Source organism: Leucopleurus acutus (genome assembly GCF_964270905.1).
Source record: "Leucopleurus acutus genome assembly, chromosome: 13".
Lineage (NCBI taxonomy): Eukaryota > Metazoa > Chordata > Mammalia > Artiodactyla > Delphinidae > Leucopleurus > Leucopleurus acutus.
In genome coordinates, this window is record NC_139155.1 from 62059423 (window position 1) to 62073837 (window position 14415).

Consider the following 14415-nt stretch of genomic DNA (forward strand, 5'->3'; position numbering starts at 1 on the left):
TTGTCCACCAAGAGTCACATCACATAGAAGCACAATGGTCCCATGTCATTACACTTGTCAAAACCTAGGGTTTTAGCTGCAAATAAGGCCACAGGTGGCTATCACCAGCCTGGTCCCAGAGCTTGACCTGGTCCCTTGGGGTCTTTCTCCAGGGGCTCCTCAGGATTTGGAGAGGACAGGATGGAACCTACCTCCCCATCACCATGACTTTCAGACACGGGCAGGGAGCAGTGAGACCTGTCCCCAGGGTTGGGGGGCTTTTTCCCACCTATATCCAGACCTGGGCAGTGGCCCCAGGTCCTTACCCCGCGTGGTGACCATGGAGGAAACAGGGCAGGGCGAGGGGCTGTGGGAGGTGGAAAGCGAGCAGAAAGGAGGTGAGGACCCAGAACTCTGTCCAGACGGGGCCCTGGGTGGTGCCCCTCCCACTTGGGGCCACCGGGACCTCAGGACTCCCTGCCCAGACATCCCTGAGCTTGCTTCAGGGCCCCCTCCTCCCACTAGTGACTGTGACACAGAGTGTGGCCCAGGGATGGCCATAGTTGGGGGGGGGAGAAGAGATGGACCGAGGGCTGGTGTGCACAGGAGATGCTTCCCGCGTGGGACGCAGGAATGGTTTCCGCAAGCCTGATTTGTAGCTGCTGTGTCTTTAGCCTGCCTGTGCCCTTGCTTGGGCCCCGTCCACGTTAGGAGCAGGGGACCCTTTCACTCCCACCTGCCTTAGCGGCAGTGACACCTAAACTTGGAGGGGTGGCGTGCAGATTCTGTACAAAAGCGTCTAGCACTGAGTCCTCGTCACCTCCCCCTCCCCCCTCATGGTGCAGGGGGCAGGCTGTGCCGCTGGTCAGCAGGGAGAGCCCATCAGAAACTCCAGTAAATCAGCCTCCCCCCCATCAAATCCAGGTGTCCCTGAGGCCATGCCGACACCTATTCTCTGGCTCCAGTGAACACTTTGGACTCAAATTCCACCCAAGGACTAGCTTTGGTGAGGTGGCCATTTCAACAAAGCACTGGAGCTGCTGACGTGGGCACTTCTCTTTACTCAGGGGCTTGATTCCGCAGGGACTGAGCGACCAGGCTCTTCCAGGAACCACAGGCCCTCCCTCCACTCCCTGCACCAGACTCAGCACCAGCACACAGATAAAGGGAACATTTCTTTGGAGTCAATAATTAAATTGAGCGATGGCAACATGCAGGCTAAGCAAGGGTGCTTGCTGGGTTGTCTCGGGTCCTGACTGGGGGCATGGGCAGGGCTGTGCCCCCTAACCTGCTTCCCCAGGTGCCCTGTGTGTAAAGAGAGGTATGGGAACCTACAGGAAGGCAGAGAAGCAGCATTGCAGGGGAGGGGGAGGGGGAGGGGGACAGGGCAGGGATCTTAAGGTTAAAGAAACTGACCCCTGAAATTGGGAAGGTTTGAAAAACTCCAGAAGAAAACATTTTAAGTTCTCCACTTCTTTCAAACCACGCACACACACACGCGTGGCACACAGGAGGCATTTGTGGCACAGAAATACCTGTGAGCCCCGCCTGGCCAGCTGGGCTGCCCACAGGAGTGGCCTGGAGAATCCTGGGTGTCAGGTGGAGCCGTGCCCCTGGGAGGCTGGCAGCGGGGGCCCAGGCTGCTGGGGTGACAGTCCCTGCGGGTTGAGGACCACTGAGAAGGTAGGGTGGGGGACCCAGAACCCTGATGCCAGCAGCTAAGGAGTAAAGACTGTTTACCTGCTGGAGGGGCTGTGGGCAAACACTGGGGAAGGGGAGGGCGGGGGTTCAGAAAGGTTGGGCTGCACCTTGTAAAAGGAACAGGAAACCAAGCTTTGCACAGCAGAACTGTCTCCTGGGCCGGGGGAGGGCTTAGCTCATTCCATAGGGAACCCCCGACTTTCCGTGGCCCCAGCGGAGAGAGAAGACACACGAGCTCCATAAGATTGAAGTTTCCTCCCTCCTCCAGCTTCGCACTTATTCAGACGCAGGAGATCCGCGTCCACACCCCCTCCCAACAGCAAGGGAGGCCCCGACCCAGCGATGGGGAAAGTGAGGGAACCAGGCGGACAGCCCAGACCCCTGCCCCTTCCAGGGCCGACAAAGAGCAGGGTGTGTGTGTGTGTGTGTGTGTGTGTGTGTGTGTGTGTGTGTGTGTGTGTGTGTGTGTGTGTGTGTGTGTTCGTTTTCAGGTCCAGCCATGTGTTCACTTTAATCAGACTCCATCACACAGTGTTCCAAGTGCTCAGAACCGAAGGGCACCTGTATTTCGAGACGGAGATACAGTAGGGCGGAGACGTAAGAACCCGTACCGGAGCCTGAGTCGGGGGGAGGGGGTCAGAGTCGCCCCGAAAAACTCCACTCCCGTGTCCCACAGCCCTCTACACGCTGGGTTTGAACCCGTGGCGGGCGGGAACCATAAGCACCCCTAGGCCTGCGGTCCGGGAACCCGCGAGGGGTCTCCGGTTTCCCTCCGCGCGGGGCAGCGAAGGGGTGGGGAGCGAGCTTGTCCTTCCCGTCCGCCGCCCGCCCGCTGCGTCTCCGCCCCGACCCACTCGGGTGGGCGCCCCAAGGACCGGCTCTTTCCCGGACCGGCCCCCCAGCAGGGGTCCCTCCACTGTCCCCGGTCTGTTCTCCCTTCTGGGACCGCGCAGGGTCGAGGCGGCCCGGGAAGAACGGGCCCTGGGCTCCGGCGCGCAGGCTGCGGGGAGGAGCGGAGGGAGGCGCACAGACCGCTGGGGGCCCAGGGTGGGGGCAGGGGGGAGGCGCAAGGACCGCGGGGGCGAGGGGGTGTGAGGCGGGAGCTGGGAAGACCCGGTCTGGCCCGGGGAGATGGGGGAGGGCGCACGGGGGGCGGGGGCGGAGGGGGAGCGGCCGGGGGGGGGGCGGGCCCGGCCATTGGCCAGGGCGGCTGGGGGAGGGGAGGGGAGGGGCGGCTGGCGCCGAGTCCAGGGCGCCGAGCGGCTGGGCCCGCAGTCGCCGCGCTGTCCGAGCAGCGAGCGCCGAGCTCGCGCCATGAGGGAGATCGTGCACATCCAAGCGGGCCAGTGCGGGAACCAGATCGGCACCAAGGTGGGCGCGGGCAGGGCCGGGCTCCCTGCGGGTGGGCGGCCAGCCCCTCCCTAATCCCTCGGGCCGGGGCAGCGCGGGAGGACCGGCGCGGCCGAGGGGGACGTCACCGCGGGACCCGGCCCCGCTCCCCGTCCCCGCGGCCCCGGAGCGCCCGCTGGCAGCTCAGGCGCGCCTGGAATTCTGCGGCCGCTCCCCGCGCGCCGCCCGCCTACCGGGCCGGCCCTAGGGGAGCCGCGGGTGCCAGGGCCCCGGGCTGACCGTCTGTCCTCCGCCCCGCCCTTTGCAAGTTTTGGGAAGTGATCAGCGACGAACATGGCATCGACCCTGCTGGAGGCTACGTGGGTGACTCGACGCTGCAACTGGAGAGGATCAACGTCTACTACAATGAGTCATCGTGTGAGTGGCGCGGCGCGACCCCACCCTTCCCCCATCCCCGGCCATCCCTCTCTGGGACCCCGGCATCGCCCTGTGGGACCCCGGCCATGCTCCCCCTCCTCAACCCGCGGGGCCGCCCGGCGCGTAGGTGGCTCACCCTGGAAAAATCCTCCCAGCTGTAGCCGGACGCCGGGCTCCTCCCTCGCTCGGGGCGGGAAATCCGACGTCGGTTGATTTCAAACAGCATCTCGTCCTCCCCGGCGGGTCTGAGCTCTTGAAGCGGACCCGCTGCTGCTGTTATATCAGCTTAGTGGGTCATGTCCGGCTCTTATTAAAATTTATTTTATCTTTTAAAATTTTATTTCTTAATGAAAGTTTTTGGCTAAAACTTTGAAAAACACTCCCTCAAATGATTTTTCTGGCCCTTTGCAGACCTCCAAAAAGACTTTACATCCCCTGCAAGCTGCAACTACAGACAGAGAGCGTCATTATCTGGTGGAGTTTAGTAAAAATTCCAGGTTGTGGTTTATCCAAGTTTGAGAATAGTATCACCCTTGTCCTGGGTAGCTACATCTATATGGTGGTTACATTATACTTTATTTTTGTAACAACGTTTATTATAAAAGTGATACATGCCCTTCACAAGACAACATAAAACTAAGACATTGAAAGAACACCCAGGAAGTGACAGGAGCTGCCCTTCCATACACATGTGTCCCCGGCCCCAGAGATAATCACGCTCTGTCTTTGGAGTTACTACTGCTTGTCCACATGAGAGCTGGGAAGAACAGGACACATAAATTACTGGGCTTTAAAAAGGTCTGGAACAGCAGGACACGGATGGTGAGATTCCTGGATGGAACTGAGAAGAGGGCAATATACATTGCACTTGCTGGTCACCCTCAGGCCTAGCCTGGTGACATTCTTTCTTCAGCTTGGGTGTGTGCGTAGCAGGATGGGTTGTAGAGCAGTTCCCAATGCAGTCCTAGTGACCCCACCCTCATGGGGACAGTTTCTTGCCCAGCTGGTGTGAGCATGTGCTTACAGATGAAACGGCACACGGCCACACTTGTCCATAAATGAGACAGTCTCCCGGGAAACAGCCGTGGACGCACCTGGAACAGGTGCTCAGACTCGCTCGTGGGTTCACGTGCGTGTGAGGGAGGGAGGTGCCAAAGTGTCCCAGCAGCTCTGCCACTCGCTGCAGCAAGTACAATTTCCGTGGAGCTAAAAAGTAGAACTGCCCACGGGTAAGAACTGGAAAATACAGGCGGCAGGAGGTCGGGAGACCTCGTTTCTCATCCTGCCTTTTCCAGGAACTTCCTGTGCCCTGTGCCGGGCTGGCTTCCTCATCCGGACAAGTCCACGGTGCACTGTGTTCTCTGGGGCTCCCCTCCCCCAGGGCTGAGATTCTGTGACTCTAAGAAAGCCCGTTCTGTACATCTCAGGCGGCTGTGCTGGTGGGACTTGCTCCCGGGAAGTCCATTGCCTTAGGAACCAGAGACTGACCCTTGTGGGTGGGCTCTGTTCTCTTCCAGCTCAGAAGTATGTGCCCAGGGCCGCCCTGGTGGACTTGGAGCCGGGCACCATGGACAGTGTGCGGTCTGGGCCTTTTGGGCAGCTCTTCCGGCCTGACAACTTCATCTTCGGTAGGTTCTGTCTTTCCTGCTTTCTTCTTCCTCTTATTTGTTTATTTATTTATTTATTTATTTATTTATTTTTTTGCGGTACGCGGGCCTCTCCCTTGGCGGAGCACAGGCTCCGGACGCGCAGGCTCAGCGGCCATGGCTCACGGGCCCAGCCGCTCCACGGCATGTGGGATCTTCCCAGACCGGGGCACGAACCCGTGTCCCCTGCATTGGCAGGCAGACTCTCAACCACTGCGCCACCAGGGAAGCCCCCTCTTTTTTATTTTTTAAACATCCAGCTAATTTGGGTGCAAGATTAAAAACATCACGTGGTGTAGAAAAGCTTAGAATGGAAATCAGCAGTCCCCAGCCCCATCATAGGCAGCTTCTTTAAGAAAACTACCCTCTGGGCTTGTCTGGTGACGCAGTGGTTGAGAATCTGCCTGCCGATGCAGGGGGCACGGGTTCGTGCCCCGTTCCGGGAAGATCCCACGTGCCGCGGAGTGGCTGGGCCCGTGAGCCATGGCCGCTGAGCCTGCGCGTCCGGAGCCTGTGCTCCGCCAAGGGAGAGGCCACAACAGTGAGAGGCCCGCGTACCACACAAAAAAAAAAAAAAAAAAAAAGAAAAGTACCCTCTTGGGGAAAAGTAACCTTTGATTCTCTAAATGAAATGCTTACTGGTGATAGTTCTTGATTTTGAAAACTTTTAGACATTAACTTCTTTTTCCCTCTCATAAATGACTATCCTAATATGGTAATAATTTGTCTTTGGTTTTTATGTTGCTCATCTTTTAACTTCAGTGTGTTTATATTTCTTTTTCCATCATCTATAGACAGTTGTTCTGCTTTCTTTCCAAAGGTTGGTGCCATGTGAATTTATTAGTTTTGTTGGATTTGGGCAAATCTTCCTTCCCCCTTCCTCCACCCAGAAAATGATGGCAGTGCCTGTTCCTCTGCAAACTCCTAAAGAAATTATATAAAATTAAACGAAGTGGCACTGTTAGTGTGACCAGCCTCTTTCACCTTGGAGCCATGGTTTTGGGAGTCAAGGTTACTTCAAAGTGTACAAGAGGAGGCAGAAACTTGGAAGATTTTATTGGTACATGAATTGATTCCCTTGTATTAGAATCAGGCAGAGCAAGATACCTTCAGCGAGGTACATGTTCACGAAGTTTGAGTCCTCTTGGTATCATCCCCTTCCCCATCACAATGACAACCTACACAGGCAATGGGACAGGCGAAGCTTCTGATAATTTGTTAAAGGGTTTTTGTCACCTTTGATATTTCAAATAGACCAGGACGAAGGTCTCTGGTGCCCCTTTTATTACATCAAAAAATCTAAATTACCAGTATTTTTATAGTCTACAAATGGGGACATTTATATTCTTTACCTTTTGCTGAACTAGACTTTACATAATTGTCCTCAAGCAAAGATGCTTCAAGATCCTACCATCCAATATGGTAGCCCCTAGCTACATGTGGCTATTTAAATTTAATTGAAGTTAAATAAAGTCAGGCTGCTTCCTCAGTTGTACTCGACACACCCAGTGCTCAATAGCCAAGTGTGGCTAGTGGCTGCCATATTGGCCAGTGCAAAGATACAACAGTCCCATCACTGCAGAAAGTTGTATCAGACAGCAGTACTCACAGCCTTAATAGAGATATTCTGCCAAATTAGGGGAACGAAGATGGTACTGATGTGAAACAGCTTTAATAGAAGTTTTTAAAAGTTGACACTATTTTTAACTAAGAAAATAACATGTTTGCCGTGGGGCATGGAGAGGACCCAGAATGTCTGAATGCACTGTGGTGTGCTGTTAGGCTCAACAATTGTTTTTAAGTCATTCTCCAGTTAATAAAAGAGGCCGAGTTGCCTGTGAATGGAGATGGTTCACCCCCATTGCCTTCAGAGTTGGTGAATTAAAAAAAACAGCGTCATTCCATTTTCAGATATAGTTTGAAGTCGTTTAAAAAAAAACACTGACTTGAAGTAAGTGTAATTTTAAAAGTGGAAGTTCTCTGCATTTGAGTTTTAAACATGAATATGCTTTAGAAAACCCCAGTTTTTTCTTAACAAACTGCTCTTTGCATAGCAGTCATGCCTATTAGTGGGAGAGAGTTTTGTGGGACAAAGCGAAGCACCAGGAAGGTTGACCTTAGGCCTCTCTGTACATGTAACTTTCTCTTCCAGATTCAGGGCTGGAGGGGAGTCCGGGAGCACGTAGCCCTAAGCTTTACCCCACACCCCGTGTGAGCTGGAGGTGAACCAGGGGTGGGCTCTGAGGCTCCTGGGATCTGTTGCAGTTTCGTGTTCTACAATCTGGAGCCACTGGTTAATGTCCCAACCTCTATTGCAGAAGATGTTCAACTCCTGACCCCCAAATATTTAACTGGGAACGTCTGTTGCTATGAGACAGTGGCAAAATATTTTCAGAAGCCTCCAGCTTCCTTCTTTTGTCAATGGCCGAGAAAACCTCATGGCTGATCATGCTGTAAACACCGAGGAAGCCAAGTGGATGGTGTGAGCTGGAGGGAGGGGAGGGTCAAGGCCAAGGGGCTTCACTGGCTGTGGCTGCCTGTCGCCCGTTGTCCCCACTGCACTCCGCTCATTGGTTTCCACGCTGTTTAGTGAAATCATCCTTAGTCCCTCGGGGCAGCTGAAGGTGCATCTGCTCTTCACCAAGCTCCAGGCGGGAGGCTGGCCCGGCGCGTGCTGGCTTGGTGGGGAGGTGCGAGAGTTGTGGGGGCCTAGGAAGGATATGATGGTTTTCCAGCCTCATATGAGAAGGCAGCCAGTCAGGTTTCACCATAAAGGGAGTCTGTGTTCCCGAGGAGAATGCAGTTACCTGCTGGGGGGGAAACACCCCAAGGGGCCGTGGCAGGACTCAAGGCTGCCCCTCTGGAGTCTGTCCATCTCTGCCCCCCGGCTCGATGGCCTCGCTGATGTCACCAGTCCTCTGCTCATAGATATTTAGCTCTTGACCTTTTCACTATTACAAACTGCTCCCTGGTGAGTCTCTGTCCACATGTCATTCTGCACGTTTTGGGTAGACTCGCTGAGTCAATGGGACCAACCTTGATCCTTGTCGCTGACTTGCCCCCTATGGAGGCCCGTCCTCCTCATGCCCCCAGTGGCTCCAGTGTGTGTGGGAGGGCCTTGCCCCACACCCCCGTCAGCACGGTGTTACCAAGCTTTTGAGCTCTGTCAGCTTCATGGAGGGTAACCGAATCTCCTTATTTAGTTTGCGTTTCCCTCGTGAGGAGTATGCCATGGGTTTGTTACTTGCGCTTCCCTCCCTGCGATCTGTGCGTATATCTTTGCCCTTCTTCCTAAAGGCTGTCGTTGTCCTTATGGATTTGTAGGACTTCTTTAGATGCTTCCGAAGGGATTCCCTTGGTATAAGATACGAATCACTAATAGGCAGTACATCTTAAACTTACTGAAGAATCACAGAATTTCGGTGGTTCTTCTTTTACAGACTTGCACTTTACATCACAGGGCTTAGCACTGATGAATGCTGTGCAAGATCCAAAGACATTTGAGCTAAGACTCCTTCCCCATGTGTGAGGCCGCCCCCCGGGATAACTGCAGAATCCGGGGGTGTCCGAGAACAGACCCTGCCCCCAAGCGCCCAGAGCCTTCCTTCTGCTGTGGTGCTAGGCGGGTCTCCAGGGGCAGCCCCGGCTGTGTCACTGCCACAGCTGTTTCCCCTATCGGTGCACGGGGGTGGTGGTGAATTGTTGCCACCAGTGGGTGTAGACAGAAATCAAGGGAGTGTCTTTGGCATAAGGTGGGAGAGGTCTGCACAACGTGTGCCAGCAGCGCCTTGGCCCCTCTGCTCCTCTTGTCTTCCGAGTCCACCTGACGCAGCTGAATCCCCTGCCGGCTCCACCTTCGGCAGTGGGACCACCGTGGTCTCTTTTGTTCGATATGTAGGGAAAGTTTGATAAGGGGGCTGATGGATTTATTTTTAAATTTTTTATAATACATGATTCTTTTCAAAACCAAATTTGATATACCCAAACTGAAGAAATACAAGGCCTTAAATAGCCTTCCTTGCCTCCTCAACAGCTGACCATTTTAGCGGCCCTTACACTGCCTAATTACCAGTTAATGAGAAATGGCAGTGCCTTGTCTTTTTAATTTATCTTTAAATCTCTGCATCATTTACTTTGATTTTACTGCTTTTTGTAACTTACCTTACAGTGTGCTCTAGAATTCAGTTCCCAGTGGTTTCTCTAATATTCCTTAAAATGCATATTAACATATTGATTTGAGTTGAAAATTAAAGTCATGTTTTTCTGACGGAAAGTAAGTCCAATCCACAGAATCGCTCTGATAATGAGGGCTGCCTTTGCCAGTTAGGTTACATGGCCAATAGTTTTTACAACCTGAATAAGCTAAATCTGCTAAACGTAAAAATTTTGACAAAAATATATTTAAAACGTTTCGTTAAAAACCATATTTGCAAAGTTGTGTTGGAATTAAGATTTCAAAATTTCCAACCCTGTCTAAGTATACGGGACCACACAAAGAGCCTTTCATTGAAAGCATTAGGTAAGTCTTGGTGCAAAGCCTTTTGGACCAACAGAAGGAAAGTGTGATTGATGCAAGTCAGGTGTTTCCAATTCTGCTTTCCACAAAATTGAGTTTTGGGCTGAAAGATGATTAAAAATACTTTTTTTTTCTTTTTGGCCGTGCCACGTGGCATGTGGTATAGCCAGGGAAGTCCCTAAAAATACTTTCTGATGATAGATCACTATTTGATTTTTTTTTTTTTTTTTTTTTTTGTTGTGGTATGCGGGTCTCTCACTATTGTGGCCTCTCCCGTTGCGGAGCACAGGCTCCGGACGCACAGGCTCAGCGGCCATGGCTCACGGGCCCAGCCGCTCCACGGCATGTGGGATCCTCCTGGACCGGGGCACGAACCCGTGTCCCCTGCATCGGCAGGCGGACTCTCACACTGCGCCACCAGGGAAGCACACTGTTTGATTTTTGGCATTTAACTCTGAAGATCAAATAATTCAATGACATTGTTAGAATACAATTGATTCCATTTACATATTTATGTGAACAAGACTTCTCAGTATTTATATATGTAAAAACAAAGAAAAAGGAATAAAATGGATGCCAAGTACTTCCCCGGTGGTCCAGTGGTTAAGACTCTGCACTTCCACTGCAGGGGACACAGGTTCAATCCCCGGTCAGGGAAGATCCCACATGTGGTGTGGTGTGGCCAAAAAAAAAAAAAAAGAAAAAAAAGGATGCCAAACCTTGTCTCATTCTGGCAATATCTGATGTTCACACTTGGATAAATGAACTAATTGAAAAGAATACAGTTATTGACATTTTAAACACCTTGTGATCATAGGAATTTTTTTTTTTTAATCAATTTCAACTTAGGATTTATTCCTGTTTTTTGTTGTTGTTGTTGTTGTTGGCCACGCCGCGCAGCTTGTGGGATCTTAGTTCCCCGACCAGGGATCAAACCCTGGCTACGGCAGTGAATCTGCCAAGCCCTAACCACTGGACCACCAGGGAATTCCCTATTCCTGATTTTTACGTGGACTCTGTGGGATACATTTAATAGAATGATGTATAACATGTTTGTTTTCAAAAGGGAGTATTTATAGTACCTCGGAAATTAAAATATCATTTGCAACTATTTGAATTTGCAACGATTTGAATTTGTGAAGACGTTAGATGTCAGCTTAATGTTGGGGTATGTAGTTTTTAAATATTTTCAGGGCTACAGAGCAGTGGTGTCTGAAGAGCACTGCATTACAGGAAATGCGCAGTGTCCAGACAAGCAAAAACGAAAATAAGTTCCTCCCGGTCCTCTTTGCCAGATCTTTTTAAGTGCATCCATTCAAACAAACACAGGCCTGTGTATACAGCTTGGAAAAAATGCTTTGTCTACTGATGGAGCTTCCATTTTATAACGAAGTGAACTGAAAGTTAGGATTTTAAATTGATCAGCCAGCCTTTCAGATTAAAAATTTCTTCCATAAAGTAAAGTAGAAATAAGCATGTTGGGGAAAAAGCACCGTTGTTTAAAACAAACAAAAAACCCAAAACAGACTAACGAGAAGGTCTCTTTCTAGTTACTTGAACTCCTTGGAAAAAAATACAAAGAGTTTCACACGTGTTAATCTTACCACGACTGACTGGAAGCAGTTTGAGGGCAGGAATGACTTCCTGTGCTGGGTGTTTAATTACAGGTGCAAAATAGTGGGTGCTCAGAAACTTTTGCAACCGTAATTCTGGATGATGAACGAGAAGCCCAATTAACATGAGAAAGTATTACTGTTTCGAAAAGAAAGTATTTGTGCGTAGTACAAAATTCTGAGAGCCCAAAGGAGAGGGGAAAGCAATTTGATTTTTGGTTTTTTTTTTAGCAATTTATTTTTTAATGTATACTTTATGTTCTCTTTGTCTTTTACCTTGTGGGAGAATTATCTACTTAAAAACAAGAATGGAATTACCAGGTCAGAACACGCGTACATCTTAAAACTGGCAGATTTTCCTTGTCTGAAGCAGCTGCCTGCCCTCCCACGCTCCTGCAGTGCTGGGGGACCGGGACCCAACCCTCGCTCTATTATCTAATCGTTTCCTAACACACTTTAAATGTACTCATGGCCCCGCGCAGCTCCCCCCGCCCCATAGCCCTGTCTGAACCGTGTCCCCTCTCTTGCTTGACTCCAGGACAGACCGGCGCCGGGAACAACTGGGCCAAAGGCCACTACACGGAGGGCGCCGAGCTGGTGGACTCGGTCCTGGACGTGGTGCGGAAGGAGTGCGAGCACTGCGACTGCCTGCAGGGCTTCCAGCTGACCCACTCGCTGGGCGGCGGCACCGGTTCTGGGATGGGCACTCTCCTCATCAGCAAGATCCGCGAGGAGTACCCCGACCGCATCATGAACACCTTCAGCGTGATGCCCTCTCCTAAGGTGTCGGACACGGTGGTGGAGCCCTACAACGCCACCCTCTCCGTGCACCAGCTGGTGGAGAACACGGACGAGACCTACTGCATCGACAACGAGGCCCTGTACGACATCTGCTTCCGCACACTGAAACTGACCACGCCCACCTACGGGGACCTCAACCACCTGGTGTCGGCCACTATGAGCGGGGTCACCACCTCCCTGCGCTTCCCTGGCCAGCTCAACGCCGACTTGCGCAAGCTGGCCGTGAACATGGTGCCCTTCCCACGCCTGCACTTCTTCATGCCCGGCTTTGCCCCACTCACCGCCCGTGGCAGCCAGCAGTACCGGGCGCTGACGGTGCCCGAGCTCACCCAGCAGATGTTCGATGCCAAGAATATGATGGCGGCCTGTGACCCCCGCCACGGGCGCTACCTGACCGTGGCCGCCGTGTTCCGGGGCCCCATGTCCATGAAGGAGGTGGATGAGCAGATGCTGGCCATCCAGAACAAGAACAGCAGCTACTTCGTGGAGTGGATCCCCAACAACGTGAAGGTGGCCGTGTGCGACATCCCGCCGCGCGGCCTGAAGATGGCCGCCACCTTCATCGGCAACAGCACGGCCATCCAGGAGCTGTTCAAGCGTATCTCGGAGCAGTTCTCAGCCATGTTCCGGCGCAAGGCCTTCCTGCACTGGTTCACGGGTGAGGGCATGGACGAGATGGAGTTCACTGAGGCCGAGAGCAACATGAACGACCTGGTGTCCGAGTACCAGCAGTACCAGGACGCCACGGCCGACGAGGGCGAGGAAGCTTTTGAGGACGACGAGGAGGAGGTCAACGAATAGAGGCGCGTCCCTGCCTTGGACGCCGTGGCTCAGAGGTCCTTCCTCCAACCCTGGTGAGTCTCCTGGCCGCTGAGGGGAGCCCTGGTCCGAGTGTGTGGGGACGGGCCCCTCGCAGAGGCAGCGAGACTGTCCTGTCCGTCATCCGGGATGAAGGACATCAGAAGAGTGGGGACTGGCATCCCTACCCAAACATCAGACCAGAGAGGACTTGAAAGAACTCATGGGCCATAAATAAAGGGCTAAATAAATAAACCTCACCTTCTCTTAAGTGTTCAACCATGTCTGGGAATTAGGGGGTTAGAAACCGTGTGTTTCATCCTGTGATGACACCTGGAGCCGCAAGGTGCCGCCTCGTACTGGACGTGCAGCTCTGAACTTGGGAACAACCTGGTCACAATAAACCCTAAGTGCCCCCTCTGTCTCTCCAGCCTCTGCTTCCCCGACAGCACCCGCCCCTTCCCGGGGTGCAGCCCTGACAGCCCACTCCACGCAGAGAGGGGCTTCTCTTGCGTTGGAGGCTCTCGGGCAGCCCTGAGATTCTTTAATTGGTGGCTACAGAAAGCAGCGCATCCCCAAATAAAAGCCCTTGTCCCCACTTGTACGTCCCCAGCACTTAGGCCCCCACGAATCTTTCCTGCGTACGGCCCTAGGCTAGTCCACCCAGCCTCCCCTAACAACCTGGCTGAGATTTGGAGGAGCACAGGATATAACCCTCAGGCTTCCAGCCAAAGCTGGGGACACACAAGCTCAAGGTGGGTGGGGCGCCAGGTGGCGGCTCTGGGAGCTGCTGTGCTTCCTTCTGGGGCTGCAGGGCCAGTAGGCAGGCCCCGCACAGGGCACAGGATCCCCCGCTCCCCCCAACTCACGGTGTCTGCTCCCTAAGACGCCTTTTAGGCTCAGCCTCCATGGGGCAAGCAGGCTCACTTCCCAGGTTCTGGCTTCTTCCCCCTGGAGGGCACTGTGAGCCCAGCTGCTTCAGCCCAGGGAACACGAGCGTGTCACTCCGGGTGGAAGCATTTTAATGCTAGTGCTGGACCCCCTAACCAGCCTCCCCACCCCTCGTGGGTTCCTGAGGAACTGCTGAGCTGAGCCCCTGCCCCATGGTGGCCCTCTGTAATTGTATCCGCTGCGCCTTGGGCAAAGTGACCCACAAAACACGCAACATGGCTTGAACCGAGGTGAGATCCTGTTTTTGCAAAAATCTAACCATTTTGTGAGACTACAGTGAAAATCTCTCACCGCCCCCATCTATGCTGGACCCTCACTAGGTCTGACGGGCCTTGGAGGAGAGACGAGTGCCCTGAGCGCCGGCTGGAGGCCAAACCCGAGTCAGGCCCCGACACACTCATGCTCCGTGGGTGTAGAGAGGAGCCGCACTGAGGCCGCAGCAGCCATTCCGGGCCCCACTGGCCGCCGGCCATGCAGCACCTCATACAGCAGCGCAGGGGAGATGTGGGTCACCACCCGAGCGCCATCAGGCCTGATTCACGACTGGCACCACCCAGGAGGCTCAGCAGGGGTGGCACACGCTGGCCCCCTCTCTGCAGGGCTGTTCTCCTCACCTAACAGCCTCACTCAACAAGCGCCCAGA

The 14415-nt window shown here is 53.3% G+C and overlaps 1 protein-coding gene across 4 annotated transcripts; it reads left to right on the forward strand.

Annotated features, from left to right (window-relative positions):
- Nucleotides 1-2935: 2935 nt before the first annotated feature.
- TUBB6 (tubulin beta 6 class V) lies at nt 2936-13072 on the forward strand. Of its 4 annotated transcripts, none has more exons than XM_082853073.1 (4): nt 2936-3051; nt 3339-3447; nt 4965-5075; nt 11766-13072. In XM_082853073.1, exons 2-4 carry the CDS (start codon nt 3364-3366, stop codon nt 12822-12824), a joined length of 1254 nt encoding a protein of 417 aa, XP_082709199.1. In that variant the 5' UTR covers nt 2936-3051; nt 3339-3363; the 3' UTR covers nt 12825-13072. The 4 variants fall into 4 exon arrangements, with proteins under 4 accessions (XP_082709199.1, XP_082709198.1, XP_082709201.1 ...); XM_082853072.1 differs by having other exon boundaries at nt 2942-3051; nt 11761-13072; XM_082853075.1 differs by lacking the exons at nt 2936-3051; nt 3339-3447 and adding an exon at nt 11509-11543 and having other exon boundaries at nt 5036-5075; nt 11761-13072.
- Nucleotides 13073-14415: the final 1343 nt, after the last annotated feature.